At 43.9% G+C, this 19361-nt stretch overlaps 1 protein-coding gene across 3 annotated transcripts in view; it reads right to left on the bottom strand.

Moving 5' to 3' along the window:
- MYO5B (myosin VB) overlaps positions 1-19361 on the bottom strand; it is a 363858-nt gene that overhangs the window by 117012 nt on the left and 227485 nt on the right. For all 3 annotated transcript variants that reach the window (XM_061614358.1, XM_061614367.1, XM_061614347.1), the window contains exons 12-14: positions 17018-17158; positions 7459-7581; positions 3355-3438 (exon numbers count right to left, since the gene is read on the bottom strand). In XM_061614358.1, coding sequence (XP_061470342.1) covers positions 3355-3438; positions 7459-7581; positions 17018-17158 — 348 coding nt within the window. The remainder of the gene's footprint in view (positions 1-3354; positions 3439-7458; positions 7582-17017; positions 17159-19361) is intronic.

The raw sequence follows: 19361 nt of genomic DNA on the forward strand, positions 1-19361 counted from the left end.
TAATAAATACCTCTCACTTCCCGAGTTGCTTTTTGAAAGAAGCAAGCAAGCTCCTTTATCTGCAAGAAAGGCTATTGCCCTTCAACAAAGCTTTCTCTCTCCTATTCCTTACATCTGTACGATTATAGAGCTACAGAAGCAGGATCTGGGCTAGAGTCACTGTTACGTGCAGAAGAAAGCTACTCACTATGGTCCATAGTAATAATAATAATAAATCTGTCCAGCCAGGTCCTGTAAGATTGAAGAAAGGCTCTGTTTAAGTCACACACAGCTACCAAAACAGAATTTCATTCACAGTATCATGCAAACACTTTTGTGTTCTTTCTTGGGCTCTTTTTATCTGCTTGCTGCTTCTTCCTGCTCCTCTTTCTCCAGGCACCTGAATCCTAACAATGAAGTGAAATTAACCTGCCATTTAAAATGTGTTATCTGCCCCGTGCAGTCTGGTCTGTGTCCCAATCTCTTCTGAGAAAGCTTCTCACTGCTGCCTCTTGCCTGCCCTCCCACTCTGGCTGATTTTCCAGGAGTTCTTGTTGGACTTTCGCTCTTGGAAAAACAACCACTGAGACAGACAAGAGGAGAACATGTCCCTCAAGAGAATAAGCATGAGACTTAAGTTGACCTACACTGTTTTAAAAAAAACCCGTTTACTTCAGGAAAAGAACTAAGACTTACTAAGCATTGCCTGTGACTTACTCTGGTATTTGGTGACAATCTCGTTTGGAACTGCTGAGCTTAGCAGTTTTTGCATGTGTACACACACAGACACACGGTTGATTCTAATTATAGCCAAGAAGCATTTAAGCACTGCTCAGAAACAAAGTTGAAAAGCTTAATGCTGTCAGAAAGATTGCACAATTTCACTCTGAAAAGCTGTGTAATTAGGGTTTATAAGAAATGTTTAACGTTTAGCCTTGATGAGCAGAAGAAAAAAAACTTACACACTTTATTTGTTAGTTTTATACCATTTGCTATAGTACTGTCCTGCAGCGACTGATAGTTTTATTATTGTTAATATGTTATTGTACTAGAACTGCTTATTATATTTGATTGGCATGTTTTAATGTTTGATAGTTTGTTTCATAATAATCTGAAGTGTTATAATGTTTGTATGAACAAAATGAATTATGTTTTGAAATGATGTTGTATTTTTGAGTGTTATTGTAATGATGTATTGACTGGCCTTTTTCTTGTGTTGTGAGCTGCTTTGGCTGTTGTGCTGACAAGACTTAAAAAGACTTGCTAAAGAAGTGCATTGTCATTTTTTGGGAAGGTTGTTGGTGGTATGGTCAATTTTGAAGAAAGGATGGAAACAAATGACTGGTAAGCCTGCAGCAGCCATTGTAAACATGCAGAATGCAGATACATATAGATCCCGGTCAATTGAAATACAAATACTTCTGCTTGGTTGCTTGGGCTTAACACATACCAATGGAATCAACCTCTGGCGCTCCTTTCTGTAATATATTTTTATTTTATTAAGAACATAAGAAGAGCCTGCTGGATCAGGCCAGTGGCCCATCTAGTCCAGCATCCTGTTCTCACAGTGGCCAACCAGGTGCCTGGGGGAAGCCCGCAAGCAGGACCCGAGTGCAAGAACACTCTCCCCTCCTGAGGCTTCCGGCAACTGGTTTTCAGAAACATACTGCCTCTGACTAGGGTGGCAGAGCACAGCCATCATGGCTAGTAGCCGTTGATAGCCCTGTCCTCCATGAATTGGTCTAATCTTCTTTTAAAGCCATTATTTTTAATATTTATTTACTATTAAATTTATATCCCACCATTCCTTCCAAAGGGAGCCCAGTGACAAAACAATTTTTTAAAAAAAAGTAAATCCAAAGCATCTTCAAAAACATTTTAAAAACAAAACAACTTTAATAATAATAATAAAAATTTGCAATACAGATGCAGACTTGTTGAGGCTCAGCAGAAAAACACAATAAAACCTGCAAACTAGTTTGTTCAATGCCAGCATCAAGAACATAAGAAAAGCCCTGCCCAGATCACGCCAAAATTCAGGGCTGGTGCCAAAGGGTGGCCAGGTCAGGCCCTGGCCGAGGGCCCCTGGCACCACAGAGGCCTCTGAGGGGTCCCTCAAAGGGGTGGGGGAGGAATAGCACTCCCCTTCTGCAATCTGTGGGTAGCTGCCGCGGATCACAGGGAGGGAGCTTGCAAGCCACCCACCCATTTGTTGGCTCCACCTACCTGACTTTCCTGTCTTTTGCGGCTGCACACACAGGCTGCCATTAACCAAGATGGTGGCCGAGGTTTCCCTAAGGTGCTAATGCCACTGTCGCCATCTTGGTTAATGGCAGGGATGCGCATGCGTGGCACCATGCGTGCCATCAACCAAGATGGTGGCAGAGGCTTCAGCCCCTTAAGGAAACCTTGACCGCCATCTTGGTTAATGGCAGCCCTGTGCACACAATACACACAGTGCAAAAGACAGGAGAAACAGATAGGTGGTGCGTGCGTGCACGTGTGCTGGGGCCCAGGGCAGGCTAGTGCCCAAGGGCCCCGGCATGCCAGGCGCTGGCCTTGCCAAAGGCCCATAGTTCCACATCCTGTTCTCACAATGGCTAACCAGATACCCCAATGGGAAACCCATAAGCAGGACATGAGCACAACAGCACTCTCCAGGGGACGGGGGAATTAATGTGTGTATAACAATCAATCCAGGTACCACAACACCATGCCCACCATTCTGCACACACAGAAAGCACACGACTAAGTTGCGGCAATACAGATTGGCTCTGTTTGGTAGAGGGATGCCTGAGGAATTTGATCAGTGCAAATTCTGATACAAATTGACCTGACCTGCACCTCCCAAATTAATGTGGAGATTAGAACTTATGTATCCACCAACTTTCATACTTAACATTTTCCAGAACAGCTTTTGGCTCAACAACAACAGTCAAATTTATTTTTAAAATGTGCGTTTTGAAACAAAAGCAAAAAAATACTCTTCTGCTATATCACCTCCCAGGCTGGTGCACTGAAGAGGCAAGGACTGGGCCTGTTGCCTTCATGTGATGGCAGCAGAGTTGACACAGAACCCAGTGCCCAGGCTTCAGCTAAAGTTTGGTAAAATCTGGCCATTGTGAGCTCTCCCAGAGCTCTCTACCCCCATGGGGACTTCTCTTACAAACTGAAAAGACTACAGTACACCAATGGGACTTTGTACTACTTTTAATAAACCAAGATGGATGCTGCTTCTCCACAATTCTACTTAAAGTGAACAATTAAGGATGAGAAGAAAGAGGAGGAAACTAAGTGTTAACAACTGAGTAATGCCAGAATGCCAGATTTTAGTCTGTACTGCAGTTCTCACCCACTTAGTATCTTAGAGCTTACCTTGCTGGCCTTCAATATATTGATCTGTTCTTCATGTACAGTGTCTCTGTTTTTCTCCAGAAATCCATCACATTGGTACTCCACCTAGGACAGGGCAACAGAGAAGATGGTTAAGACTGTGATGACAAGATTATCCTAACAAATACATCCAGACGCTCTTCAGCCACAGAGACAAGCCATTTAACTGCTAAGTTACATTTTCCCACTCCAAACAAGTTTCAAATACATTGTTTTTGATAGCATCCTAAATCAAAATCTATGCCCAGGAAGAAATTCTCAGATGACTAGTTTGTGACGTCACATATTCAATCCGCACAGACACAAACATGGAGTTAGGCATCTTTTTTCTTGCTTTTCTTGTTCCACTATTCTGAAAACTCAAAACTTACAAAAGTTAGGATTTAAACATGAACCTACTGAATACATGAACGAGAGCTGTATGGAGCAGATGGCTCCTGCATAAAAGCCAACTGTGCTCTTGAGACCTTTAAACCTTTGAAGTCCTTATGCCATACACTTTCAGAGAACAAGTCATTCCCCAAATAGCAGCTCAACAACTTAGTTTAAGGCAGAAGGCTGGATAAAAGTTACTTAGTAAAATTTACAGTGGATGTTTATTTTGTAAATAATTCTAATTATTCTGCACCCACCCACAAAGCATAGACCAGAAAGCATTTCGTTTCATTTCAGCCTGAACAGGTAGTGAGCAAAGTATAAAATCCTGTGTCAGGTTGGCTTCAAGGGAGCCAGACCCAGACCCCTGAGGTAAGCAGTCATTTTAACAGAGAGCTAATTATAAGGAGAAAACAACATTTGGTGAAGGTGAAAGCTGAACAGACTCCTGGGGACCACTCTGGAAATTGCTTTTCATTTCCTTTTTAAACACACACAAACATACATTTTAATTACAGGCACATGAAATATGCTTATTTGCTCAAGGTTTTAAAAAGTGGATCTTAACATTGCAAAATAGCCTTCTAAAGCTCTCTGGTTAGAAATACTCCAGAATCGTCCCTCAATGCTTTACTGCAGATGTGGGGAATCTTTGGCCCTCCAGATGTTGCTGGACTGCAACTCCCATTAGCCCCAGCAAGCATGGGCAGGGATGATGGGAGTTGTAATTCAGCAACATCTGGAGGGCCAAAGGTTCCCCACATCTGCTTCACTGTCACCGTTTGAGCTATAATAGTCTGCAAAATATACATCAGTGGGGCCTCAGACTTCTTTTCACGGATCTTTCCTGTCATAAACCAGATTTCTTGTTCCACTATCTTTTTACTTTCAACTCCATGGAACATTTTTCACAATCCCCCTTCCCTAGCAATAATTCCAGGGTCCTTTCTAAAGCTTCTTAAAGGCTCAAACACGCAACAGCAGTAGACCCATTTACTCAAACCTGTGTGTGCCCCAATGATGTAGGAGGTCTAAATTTTTAGACCAAAATGAGCAGACAAATGAAGGGAGCTGGAGCCTCTCCACATCTACCACTGACCTTCCCAAAGCTCTCTCTGTTCCCATGCACTTGTCATATAGCTAGCCTCACTTCTAGTACCAAAGGCTCGGTTGAGAGGAATGAAGCATAGGGAAGAAGGGCAGAGTGTGGGAGGTCAGCCACAGGCCGGAGAAGGTTCAGAATCCCACCACCACCAGTTTGTCTCTTTTGCTCAGATATAAGCAGGTCTACTACCTTCATGTGTAGTCTGAGAGCCACAGAAGATAAGGCTGAAAGAGCATTAAAAAGGCCAGATGTGCTATCAAAAGAACAATAGTCTTTTTTAACAATGAGCTGTTAAATGCATGATACCAAGACCCCCAGACCTTTTTTTCTTATTTGCACCCATTGTTCAAACCAATCAATATACAATTATGGCACTGCAGTCTGGTATGTGTCGCAGCAGACCAGAGTGATGGGCCTCACTCAGTGAACACCTAAGCTTTTGCCTCTTTCATTCAAGAAGCTGCTGTCCATTTAACTGAACATGACTTGGCACTAGCTTGGGAGAGAGGTGTGCAGTTCTCTCCATCCAATCTCACAGCTAGTTCTTTGGGAGCCTTCTGTTATTATAACTTGCTGTGGGCATAAGAGAGTCAGTGGGAGATGACAAGGAACATTCGGTTGAGACAGTGGAGGCTGCCCAAAGCTACTGAGAGAGCTTCAAGGCTGACTGAAGAGTTAAGAGTCTGGTCTACTTGGCAAGGTTGACTGCTGTTTGCTGGACCTGCTCCTAGGGCTTAGCAGTTTGGCATTTGCAAAGAAAGAAATTAGGAAGCTGCTGTTAAAAACACAAAAGTAGAGACTTAAAGAAGAAAGGTGCCAATCCAATTTCCTAGCTTGTTTATTTATTAATTGAATTTATATTCCACCCTTCCTCCTCAAAGGTTGCCCAGCATAATATAAAATCCAAAGACCATATTCAAAAATCAATCTAACTGTGTTAAAATCTGCAGCGCCTGAATGTTCCCATCACTTTCCAAAGGCCTGAACAAATAAAACTACATGTTAAGTTCTTCCTGAACATGGCCATGGAAGTGGACTGCCTGATCTCCCTCAGGAAGGGGTTCAAAGAGACTGGGCGCTGCCATGGAGAAACCCCTCTCTTACCGTTGCACCCTCCTTGCTATCCACAGCGGTGTGACTGTGAAAAGGGCCTCTCTCTCAGATTGCAAACTGTGTGTTAGGACATAAGGTAAAAGGTATTCCTTCAAGGACTTGTGTCCTAAGTCATTTAGGATTTTGTACACTAGTGCCAACACTTTGGGCTAGGTCAGGGAAGCTCACTGGCAGCCAGAGCAGTGCTCTCAGAATTGCAGAAGTGTGTTCTCCTTTGGCTGCTCTGCTCAATAGTTGAGCCGCTGCAGTGTGTGCCAGACCATTTCCAAGGGCAGCTCTATGTAGAGCACATTGAAATATATCTATACAGGAGACTATTACAGCATGGGTTACTGAGGCCAAACTCTCTTGGTCCAGGAATGGCCACAGCTGACAAACCAGCTGGAGCTGGGCATAAGCACCCCTCGTCAGTGAAGCCACTTGTGCTTTGAGTGACAGTTCAGCATGAGGAGTATCTCCTGACCATGAAACTGCTCCTTCATGGGCAGGGCTACCCTATCCAGAACAGGTTGACTCCCTAATTCCCAGAAAAGCGAACCATCTGTCCACAGGGCCTCTGCCTTATTCGGATTCAGTTTCAGTTTATTGGTTCTTGTCCAGCCCATTACTGCCTCCAGACACAGGTGCAATACCTACACAGCCTCTCCAGAATTCCAATACTATCTATCCCAGCCTTCCCTAACCTGGTACCCTCTAGATTCTGTTGAACTACAATTTGCATCATCTCTTGCCATCGGCCACGCTTCGTTGGCCAATACAACTGGAGGGCACCAGGTGATTTATTTATCCTATTCTATCTTTCCTCCAAGGAGCTGAAGGTGGCATGTGTGCTCCTTCCTCTCCTCATTTTATTCTCACAACAACCCTGTGAGGCAGGTTAGTCTGAGAGACGGTTACTGACTCAAGGTCATTCAGCTTCATGGCTGAGTGGGGATTTGATTCCTGGCCTCCCAGGTCTCAGCCCAAGACTCTAACCAGCACACCACACTGGTCGGTTTGTGGAGGCTGCACTATGCCGTAGTAGCGCTCATCATGATGCAACTGAAGAACAGAGATGGAATTGGAGCTCTCCTCCCACCCAATCCCAAATGCAGATTTTCAACTCATTAACAACTAGCCTGAGCTATTGTAAACCGCCCAGAGAGCTTTGGCTATGGGGCGGTATATAAATACAATAAATAAATAAATAAACAAACAGGAAAAGTATGATATAAATCGGCCTATGTTGCAGTGTTATACTTAATATTGTTATTTTTATTTTGTATCTTATTTTGATTCTGCACTTTTTGAAATTTATAATTTTGTATCTATATCTCTTATATATATATATCATGTATTTCTTAAGACGTGTAGGTAAAAAAAAAAAGATAAAGAGGAAAGTAAATAAATTCTCAACAGCAGCTACGAGCAACACTCAGCCCACTGGCAGATGTGGGCTATCACTCAACAAGTGGCACTTACACAGGCCACTCTCTCCAGCTTGTCCCATTTACCTTATCAGCAAAGTGCACGACTATAAAGGAGATGTTTGACATGCGAGGTTTTTGGAAGTGCTGGCTGCTGCTGTGGCGATCATACAATTTCTGAGCCCAGTTCTGGTCTGTTCCCTTGGGGACCTTTTTAAAAATGGGAGAAAAGGGAGAGATGTTAACAAAAGGAACACATCAATATTCAGTATAAAAGAACAAGATCTACTCTGATTTTACAAAATGTTGTTGGGGTTGAGGCAGTTCTGAATTAAAATTTGCACTGCCAATTTGTTACTTAGCAATTATAAGACTAGTGCAGCCTTCCCCAAGCTGTTGCCCTCCAGATGTTCCAGACTATAACTCCCATCAGTCCCAGCCAGCTGACGGCAGATGTAGTCTAAAACTTCAGCAGGGCACTAGGTTGGTAAAGGCTGGATTAGTGCAAGTTTTTGTAATATTTACCCAAGGGCAAAATGCAAGTATACCATTAGTTGTGAAGGGCATTTTTTATTTAGCACATTTATATCCTGCCTTTCCTCCAAAGAGGTCAAAGTGGCATACATGGTTCTCCCCCTCACTATTTTATCCTCACAACAACCCTGTGAGGTAGGCTAGGCTGAGAGACTGTGACTGGCCAAAGGTCACCCAGTGAGCTTCATGGCTGAATGGGGATTTGAATCCTGGTCTCTCAGGTCCTAGTCCAACGCACTAACCATGGCACCACACTGGCTCTCTATGTTGTATGTCTGTGTAAGCCACTATGTCTTGTTGGACACAACTTTCATGAACTTCAACAGGGAAAGCAGAAGTTTACACACACATGTGCATCCTTCACAACTCACATGGTATGTGTATTTGGTATTCGGGTGTCTGTACAAATTGTAGCACATGAAGCCATCCTCACCCTGACCAATGGTTCATATATCCTAGCATTGTCACCACAAATCGGCAGCATACTTTCAGCCCTATAGAGAACAGTGGGGGGATGGGTTATAGGCACCTTTCCCACCAACAGTCCTGCCTGGTTGTCCACATTTTGGAATAAGGGCATATATTCACAGAGTCCAACTCAACCATGAGCCAGCTGGATGCAATATCAGTTTTCAATAACAAGGATTCAGTGGGTTGGGCCTACATGCACAGGCACCTGTTCTAACAGGATGAAAGAATGCAAAACATCAGGCAGGCTGCCTGCAGGTGCATGCACCCCCACTTTCTCCACTGCTTAAAAGCCCTCCACAGCTATAGCAATGATGAGGAATCAGTGGCCCTTCTGATGTTGCTGGACTACAACTCCCACCATTCTTGACTGCTGGACATAGCTGGGGCTGATGGGAGTCAACAACATCAGCAGAGCTATAGATTCCCAGTTCCTGAGCTAGAGACATACCCACATAGGAATTCCAGGTCACTTCAGCCAGATGTCTTTCCTCACAATGATGGTGGAGGAAAGGATGGCTAAGGAATGTGGCTTCTATCAGTTCCAAACTGATCAAATCTACATCTCTTGGACTAATGTATGACTCAGAACATAATTATCCTTCAAAGTTTGCACTTCTCCAAAATGTAAATACATATTAAATAGAACATTTGCACTCATTAAACAAAATGCAGATTAATGCGGAAGAAGGACAGAAGGGACTTATGAATGAACACACATGCAAAATTGACATAGCCCAGAAACAGACTGATCTAGAGGTAGCTAGGCTCGTAGAAATGTAATTTCTTAATTACCCAAAGCAGAAATATGCGTATGTGGAAAACACATCTTTCAGCAGTAACTTGACAGCATTTGCTCTTTGTTTCAGAATCCCTACACATCTCAAAGTGACATTCAAAAGGCCTCTTTTGTTTTCTATTTAATTATTGTACTGAATAAAACTTTCTGGTCCCTATGGACAGCTCCCAGCATTCAGCCAACCCAGAGGCTCCTGAACTGCAATAGGATGCAGCAGTACCTTGAACCATCACCACTTAGGTCAGCTTCCCGAGCTGGATAGCTCTGCCTGGCTCTATTTTTAACCATGTCAGTTACTGAAACACAAAAGGGTGCTATCCTGCTCCTAGCGCAACTATTGGCAAAAAACCCCCCTTATTTTTAAAAAGTAGCATTGCAGCCAGAGGCTAATGTTTTCATACATTTGGGGTTGGATCTATGATTAGTAATATTCAGATTAGTCCTACTGAAATCTGGATCTAACACTTTTTGTTTAATTCACAATATTATTTATTTACTAACATTTCTGTATCACCAAAAAAACCTGAGTTCTCTGGGCAGTTTACAAAAAGAAAAAAGAGGTTAAAGACCATAAAACCAGAATATTAAACGACAACTTAGCATAAGTTCTGAAACAAATTAAAACATCCACTGAATAAAGACAAGTAAAATCAGCAACAGAGAACATCAGCTACAACAGAGGTTGGGGAACTTGTGGCCCTCCAGATGTTGCTGGACTACAGCTGGGGCTGATGGGAGTTGGTCCAACAATATCTGGTAGGCCACAGGCTCCCCAGCCCTTGTCTAAAAGGACTAACATATTTTTAAGATGTAAAAGACTTAAGGCTGCAGTCCTAAACCCACTTACCAGGAAGTAAGCCCATTAAATTCAATAGGACTTATTTCTGAGTAGACATTTATTTATGCATAAAAATATTTGTATACCACTATTTAGTTAAAAACATCAAAGCGGTATACAATACATTAAATAACAACCATCAGCATCCCCCCCAAAAAATTGTAGCAGTGACAATGGCAGCTGCCACATGCCTTTCCAACATTTTATAGAGTGGGTGTGCTGTTGTGGAGCACAGTTCTGTAAAGTCACATTTGCCATAGCAGAAACTACCACTCATGTGGCAGTATACTTTGTGGGGGATCTCTGGGCTGCAGGACTCTGGACCTGTGCCCCACAGTCCAGCTCTAATGGTGCCACTGGTACGTTTGGAACCCCTTCCCCAGGAGTGTATGCTTGGTGATATCATAAAGACCTGTGTTAGAGGTGTTTTTTGTTCTCTTGGGTCTTTGGATGCAGCCTGCTAAGTCACTGATGTTTTTACTGCTTTTTTTAAAAAAATAAATTTTTAATGGTACAGGAAAGGTAAGTTGCAATATATGACACTGTACAAACAATACAATCAACATCTATCCAAGGAAAAAGGGAGAGGGGAAGTGAGGAGCAAGGAGTAGGAATGATTTCAGATTCTTCTCTGTATCATTTCAATTTTAGTGTATGTGCTGCCGAAGCAAGCACTTTACTGCTGTCTTTGTAATGATTCTATATTACCTAGAGGAGTGGTGGGCGGGAAGACTTCATGCAACAGGCTCAACAACCATCTGTCAGGGATGCTCTAGCTCTAGGGACTAGGCAAGGTCCCCTCCAGATCAGAAGAAGCTGCCTTAGACTGAGTCAGACCATTGCTCCATCTAGCTCAGATCTACACTGACTAGCAATAATAAATAATATAATAATAAAACTTTATTTTTACCCCGCCCTTTTCCAATAGGACTCAGAGCGGCTTACAGCTAAAACAACATCATTAAAACATACAAAGTACAGAGTATTATTTAAAAAGAATTAAACTGTAAGGAAAAATTAAAAACTTTAAGATAAAAGATTAAAACAGCGAACAATTTAAAACAATAAAATCATATAATATGGTCACCAAGCCTATAAACATTAAACCTGGTCGTTCTCTGTCCCAAATGCCCGCCGAAATAAAACAGTCTTCACTTGACGCCGAAAAGACGGCAAGGAGGGAGCTGATCATACCTCACTCGGGAGGGAGTTCCACAACTTAGGAGCAACCACCGAAAAGGCCCTATCTCGTCTCCGCGTCAGATGATTTATTTATTTTTATTTATTTAATTTAATTTATATACCGCCCTAAGCCAAAAAGGCTCTCTGGGTGGTGTACATCAGAAATAAAACAAGCACAATATATAAATACAATAGATATAACAGAATCAAAAAAACAAACAAACAAGCAAGGAACCAAACTACACCAAAATACAACAATAATGCAATACTGTTAAAATACACTATAAAATACACATAAGATACAGTTTAAAATGCCTGGGAGTATAAAAAAGTTTTCACCTGGCACCGAAAAGATAGCAGCGTCGGCACCAGGCGCACCTCATTGGGGAGACTATTCCACAGTTCGGGGGCCACCACTCAAAAGGCCCTAGTTCTAGTCATTACCCTCCGAGCTTCTCGATGGGATGGTACTCGGAGGAGGGCCTTAGATGTTGAGTGCAGTGTACGGGTAGGTTCGTATTGGGAGAGGTGTTCCACCAGATATTGCGGTCCCATGCCGTGTAGGGCTTTATAGGTCAAAACCAGCACTTTGAATTTAGCCCGGAAACAAATAGGAAACCAGTGCAGACGGGCCAGAACAGGTGTTATATGGGCGGACCTTTTGGTCCGCGTCAATAATCTGGCCGCTGCATTCTGGACTAACTGTAGTTTCCGAACTGTCTTCAAGGACAGCCCAACGTAGAGCGCATTGCAGTAGTCCAATCTAGAAGTTACCAGAGCATGAACAACTGAGGCGAGGTCGTCACTGTCCAGATAGGGACATAGCTGGGGTACCAATCGAAGATGGTAAAAAGCATTCCGTGCCACCGAGGCCACCTGGGCCTCGAGAGACAAGGAAGGATCGAAAAGAACTCCCAAGCTATGAACCTGTTCCTTCAAGGGGAGTGTAACCCCATCAAGAACAGGACGAACATCCACCATCTGGGCAGTGAAGGCACTCACCAACAGCATCTCGGTCTTGTCTGGATTGAGCTTCAGTCTGTTTGCTCCCATCCAGTCCATTATCGTGGCCAGGCAACGGTTTAGCACGTTAACAGCCTCACCTGAAGAGGATGAAAAGGAGAAGTAGAGTTGCGTGTCATCAGCGTACTGATGACAACGCACCCCAAAACTCCTGATGACTGCACCCAGCGGCTTCATGTAGATGTTAAAAAGCATGGGGGACAGTACCGATCCCTGCAGGACTCCACAATGGAGAGTCCAGGGTGTCGAGCAATGTTCCCCAAGCACTACCTTCTGGCGACAACCCACCAAGTAGGAGCGGAGCCACTGCCAAGCAGTACCCCCAACTCCCAACTCCGCGAGTCTTCCCAGAAGGATACCATGGTCGATGGTATCAAAAGCCACTGAGAGATCAAGGAGAATCAACAGAGTCACACTCCCCCTGTCCCTCTCCGACAGAGGTCATCATACAGGGCGACCAAGGCTGTTTCAGTGCCAAAACCGGGCCTAAAACCGGATTGAAATGGATCAAGATAATCAGTGTCATCCAAGAGCCCCTGGAGCTGGCCAGCAACCACCCGTTCCAGGACCTTGCCCAGGAACGGAACATTCGCCACAGGTCTATAGTTGTTCAAATTATCTGGGTCCAAGGAGGGTTTCTTCAGGAGTGGTCTCACCACCGCCTCTTTTAGGCAGTCAGGAACCACTCCCTCTCTTAGAGAGGCATTTATTACCTCCTTGGCCCAGCCGGCGGTTCCGATCCTGCTAGCTTTCACCAGCCAAGAGGGGCAAGGATCCAGTACAGACGTGGTCACCCGCACCAGTCCAAGGATCTTGTCAACATCCTCGAGCTGCACAAACTGAAACTCATCCAATAAGTAAGGACAAGACCGTGATCTGGATGCTTCATTAGGTCCAACTGCTATAATATTGGAGTCTACTTGCGAAGGTGTGGGGAACACAAGAAGGGCCTCACCTAAAGATCTCAAATCCCGGGCAGGTTCATGTAGGGAGATACGATCTGTCAAATAGTCTGGACCTGAGCCGTATAGGGCTTTGTATGTCAAAACCAGCAATGGCTTTCCAGAGTTCCCGACATGGGACATTCCCAGCCCTAGGGATGCTGTGGGAGAAGGCATTAACAAGGAGCTCATTCTCAACCACGAAGGGACCCTGCACTTCTGAATTTGCCACTACACTACTGCTCTACACTGAGCTGCAGTCCTTCTCCTGCTGTATCACTCTGTCACTGAATGCATGCTGGTAATTTAGGATGAAATCAATTCTATTCTTTGTTACATTTTAAGCTTATAAGCCACTTTGGACAATATCCATGAAAAACAAGTGCATAAACAAGTAGGCAAGCAAACCGTGGGGCAGGAATCCAAATGGAGGGCATGCAGCAAGGAGCTAGAGGGAGCCCCAGCTGACGAAGCGTCAAGGCGAGTTAAGCAGCAGAGCGAGTTCGGCAGCAGGGCGAGGAGGCCAGGGCCCCCCACTCTGCCCGTCTGTTCCCTGACCTCAACTAAACCGCAGTCTCCAACCCATTGACGTAATAAACCTTAAACAAAACTATGCAGGAAAGAAGCCAGCAGGGGTGTGGGGGCTTTCCAGTGTTTTGCACCGCCTGCAGCATGTACGACTATCTGCCTGTTAGACAGAAGTCGTGGGTGTGCTCTCGGTGCAATGAGGTCCTGGGTCTCCGGGAACGACTTCATTTCCTTGAGGCCAAGGTGGCGGACCTGGAAAAGCTGAGAGAGGCAGAGAGGTGTGTGGAGGAGGCCTTCAGGGATGTTATAGCTGTGTCCCACTCCAACGATGATAGCTCTCCTGCTATCATGGACAACGATGGTCTCGGGGAAGGAGAGCATCCAGCTGAGGAAGAGGGAAACGATCCCTTAGAAGGGACCCATTCCTTGGGGGATGAGCAGCTATCCTCTCCTGCCGAGGATATATCTCCAGGGGGTGGAGGGATCCTTGTAGTGGGTGATTCGATCATTAGGAACATAGACAGTGGGGTGTGTGATGGGCGTGTAGACCGCAAGGTGTTTTGCCTGCCTGGTGCGAAGGTTGCAGATATCGCCCGTCGTTTAGATAGTTTGATAGACAGTGCCGGGAAGGAGTCAGTGGTCGTGGTGCACGTTGGCACCAACGACATGGGGAAATGCAGCCGTGAGGTCCTGGAAGCAAAATTTAGGTTGCTAGGTAGGATGCTGAAAGCCAGGACCTCCAAGGTGGCTTTCTCTGAAATGCTACCGGTTCCACGCGCAGGACCAGCCAGACAGGCCCAGCTTCGCAGTCTCAAACTAGGAAATGTGGTAGTAATGGGTGACTTCAACTACCCGGACATAGACTGGCTGCATATGTGTTCCAGTCATGACAAAGAAGCAAAGTTTCTAGATATTCTAAATGACTATTCCCTAGATCAGTTGGTCATGGAACCGACCAGAGGGACGGCAACCCTGGACTTAATCCTCAGTGGGGACCGGGACCTGGTGCGAGATGTAAGTGTTGTTGAACCGACTGGGAGCAGTGACCACAGTGCTATTAAATTAAACATACATGTAACTGGCCAATTGCCAAGAAAATCCAACACGGTCACATTTGACTTCAAAAGAGGAAACTTCACAAAAATGAGGGGATTGGTAAAAAGAAAGCTGAAAAACAAAGTCCAGAGGGTCACATCACTTGAAAATGCTTGGAAGTTGTTTAAAAACACTATATTAGAAGCTCAACTGGAGTGCATACCGCAGATCAGAAAAGGTACCGCCAGGGCCAAGAAGATGCCAGCATGGTTAACGAGCAAAGTCAAGGAAGCTCTTAGAGGCAAAAAGTCTTCCTTCAGAAAATGGAAGTCTTGTCCGAATGAAGAAAATAAAAAAGAACACAAACTCTGGCAAAAGAAATGCAAGAAGACAATAAGGGATGCTAAAAAAGAATTTGAGGAGCACATTGCTAAGAACAAAAACTGACAAATCACCGGGCCCGGATGGCATCCACCCGAGAGTTCTCAAAGAACTCAAAGGTGAAATTGCTGATCTGCTAACTAAAATATGTAACTTGTCCCTCGGGTCCTCCTCCGTGCCTGAGGACTGGAAAGTGGCAAATGTAACGCCAATCTTCAAAAAGGGATCCAGAGGGGATCCCGGAAATTACAGGCCAGTTAGCTTAACTTCTGTCCCTGGAAAACTGGTAGAAAGTATTATTAAAGCTAGATTAACTAAGCACATAGAAGAACAAGCCTTGCTGAAGCAGAGCCAGCATGGCTTCTGCAAGGGAAAGTCCTGTCTCAGTAACCTATTAGAATTCTTTGAGAGTGTCAACAAGCATATAGATAGAGGTGATCCAGTGGACATAGTGTACTTAGACTTTCAAAAAGCGTTTGACAAGGTACCTCACCAAAGGCTTCTGAGGAAGCTTAGCAGTCATGGAATAAGAGGAGAGGTCCTCTTGTGGATAAGGAATTGGTTAAGAAGCAGAAAGCAGAGAGTAGGAATAAACGGACAGTTCTCCCAATGGAAGGCTGTAGAAAGTGGAGTCCCTCAAGGATCGGTATTGGGACCTGTACTTTTCAACTTGTTCATTAATGACCTAGAATTAGGAGTGAGCAGTGAAGTGGCCAAGTTTGCTGACGACACTAAATTGTTCAGGGTTGTTAAAACAAAAAGGGATTGCGAAGAGCTCCAAAAAGACCTCTCCAAACTGAGTGAATGGGCGGAAAAATGGCAAATGCAATTCAATATAAACAAGTGTAAAATTATGCATATTGGAGCAAAAAATCTGAATTTCACATATACGCTCATGGGGTCTGAACTGGCGGTGACCGACCAGGAGAGAGACCTCGGGGTTGTAGTGGACAGCACGATGAAAATGTCGACCCAGTGTGCGGCAGCTGTGAAAAAGGCAAATTCCATGCTAGCAATAATTAGGAAAGGTATTGAAAATAAAACAGCCGATATCATAATGCCGTTGTATAAATCTATGGTGTGGCCGCATTTGGAATACTGTGTACAGTTCTGGTTGCCTCATCTCAAAAAGGATATTATAGAGTTGGGAAAGGTTCAGAAGAGGGCAACCAGAATGATCAAGGGGATGGAGCGACTCCCTTACGAGGAAAGGTTGCAGCATTTGGGGCTTTTTAGTTTAGAGAAAAGGCGGGTCAGAGGAGACATGATAGAAGTGTATAAAATTATGCATGGCACTGAGAAAGTGGATAGAGAAAAGTTCTTCTCCCTCTCTCATAATACTAGAACTCGTGGACATTCAAAGAAGCTGAATGTTGGAAGATTCAGGACAGACAAAAGGAAGTACTTCTTTACTCAGCGCATAGTTAAACTATGGAATTTGCTCCCACAAGATGCAGTAATGGCCACCAGCTTGGACGGCTTTAAAAGAAGATTAGACAAATTCATGGAGGACAGGGCTATCAATGGCTACTAGCCATGATGGCTGTGCTGTGCCACCCTAGTCAGAGGCAGCATGCTTCTGAAAACCAGTTGCCGGAAGCCTCAGGAGGGGAGAGTGTTCTTGCACTCGGGTCCTGCTTGCGGGCTTCCCCCAAGCACCTGGTTGGCCACTGTGAGAACAGGATGCTGGACTAGATGGGCCACTGGCCTGATCCAGCAGGCTCTTCTTATGTTCTTATGAAGGTTATTGCAAAGAGGACTGCAAATGGCACTGCCACAGATCTGTTCAGCTAACCAGGGTATTACAGCAACAGTAAAGGCAGAATTTTGAAAAGCTTTTAAATTGTTACTTATTGTGACACTCCTATAGATGGAATGCTACATCATTAAACACCAACAAGAAGTTTGACTTTTTACCTTGCATTCTTCATCCAGCAAGTCCAAGATACCCAGCTTGGCTTCTATAAGGTCTATGCACGGCTGGTTGTCATAAAAATCTATGAGCGTCCAAGGGATTTCCTCCTTCATGTATTCCTCTTGTTCCAGTTTAAACACATGCTGCAACAGAAACAGATAGTAAAGATCCATCTGCATTTAGGAAAGGCTATTTTGATGACAAGCCAAGAAATGTTTGCAGGGGCCTGACAGAATTTTATTTTTATTTTAAAGCCTAGACAGCGCGGTAAGTAGATGCTTAGTCACTCTCTAGAGTTAACATGTGCTTTATTCCAATTCTCATTCTTTGTTGTTTGTATTTGATATTAGACTTCCCAATTTTTATAAAAATATTAATAATAATAATACCACCCTGTCACAAGGCTGGGGTTACAGGGCAGAGATGGATAGACCTGTAGCCAACGTGGAACATGGCAGTGTTAGTGGCTGAAACTTGGAAGACTTCTAACTAGACCTTCACACTCAAACATCACACAAGCCCTGTTCACTCTCTCTGTTTGCACATCTCCCAAAGGGGATAAGCAGGATCGTGCTGCTCAGCACAGCCTCGATGCCACGCATGGAACCGACCATGCCCCTAACCCCAGACAGTCACACCTTGGTGCCAACAGGCATCCAGGGCACGGGGTCAGTGCCACACAGGAGCAAAGCCAGCAGCACATTCCTACTGCTGTAAATCAATCAATCAAGACAGCAGATTCTGAGATGGGCAAAACAGAAATGAGTTGCTTGTCGCTTTGTGCCAGCTCCAATACAAGCCCCACATAAACAGATACAGGGTGCCCTGCAGCAGCAGCATCTTTCCCCCTGAAGGTGCAAAAGCAGTTTGGGGAGAGAGTGATTCTGGGCCAGAAAGAGATTGGAGTGACAAGAGTAAAACATCTGATCAGAAGCAGCTTGCTGATGAAACTCTGGATTTTAAAAGGGGTGGAGGAAACTACTAAGGAAAGAACTACAGAAGTTTGTGATCCAATGTGTTATTTCAGCCTCAGATTCTAATGTTGGGTTACCTTACAGAAGACTATTTTACTCTGATATCCCCAACATTTCTACCATGAGCATCATGGTGCAATCAGACATATTGATGCCCACAAAAGCCCTCTGCCCCTCTCAAGTTTTTTTGTTTTGAGGCTGATATTGGTGGATTTTTGTTTTTTGCTTTGCTTTTTTATTGTTGTTTGGCTGGGAGGGTGGTTGCCTGTCTTTGAGGGGGGAGTACTTCCTGTCTTTTTTCTTTTATTTGTTTTTGGGGAGGGGGAGTGAAGGAGCATTGCCTCGGGCTTTTTTTGGAAAGGGGTTTCTGAGCATCACTACTGTTTCTTCTGTGAAATGGGTATTTTGTGATGCCCATGAAAATTGTGCATATTTTTTTCTTAGTTTTTACATTTCCAAATGTGCTCCCAGATCTCACAAGGATGGAGAAACTTTTAACTAGCCAACCCAGTAAGATACTAGATAGCTGGTAACTTGAACAGCTTCATGTTATGTAGTCTCTGAATTTGTAAAGCAGTTAAGGATGTTTTCAGCAGAAATTTACAAACAGAAATCAATAGATATTTTAATCAATGCTACACACTGTGTTCCATTACTTTAAGAAAATGTGCAAAAGATTGTAGCCCCATTATAAATATTGAGTGCTTCTGTGTACTTGAACATGTCGACTAATACATACTGTCAGTGAAAACAAAATAGTGTCAAGTAAAAAAAAAATTGTGTGCTAAAATTGTAATATTTGAGTAGAGCCCCTTGTCATCTTCTATACATATTAAAATATGGAAAGCCAGACTTTAATGCCTTTTATCTATCTCTCCACATCACACCTTCAGCCAAAGTTGTTGTTGTTGTTGTTATGTGCCTTCAAGGCGATTATGACCTATGGCGAACCTATGAATCAGCAACCTCCAAGAGCATCTGTCATGAACCACCCTGTTCAGATCTTGTAAGTTCAGGTCTGTGGCTTCCTTTATGGAATCAATCCATCTCTTGTTTGGCCTTCCTCTTTTTCTACTCCCTTCTGTTTTTCCCAGCATTATTGTCTTTTCTAGTGAATCATGTCTTCTCATTATGTGTCTAAAGTATGATAACCTCAGTTTCATCATTTTAGCGTCTAGTGACAGTTCTGGTTTAATTTGTTCTTACACCCAATTATTTGTCTTTTTCGCAGTCCATAGTACCCGCAAAGCTCTCCTCTAACACCACATTTCAAATGAGTTGATTTTTCTCTTATCCGCTTTTTTCACTGTCCAACTTTAACATCCATACACAGAGATCGGGAATACCATGGTCTGAATGATCCTGACTTTAG

Source organism: Rhineura floridana, chromosome 1, assembly GCF_030035675.1.
Source record: "Rhineura floridana isolate rRhiFlo1 chromosome 1, rRhiFlo1.hap2, whole genome shotgun sequence".
In the NCBI taxonomy this organism is placed as follows: Eukaryota; Metazoa; Chordata; class Lepidosauria; order Squamata; family Rhineuridae; genus Rhineura; species Rhineura floridana.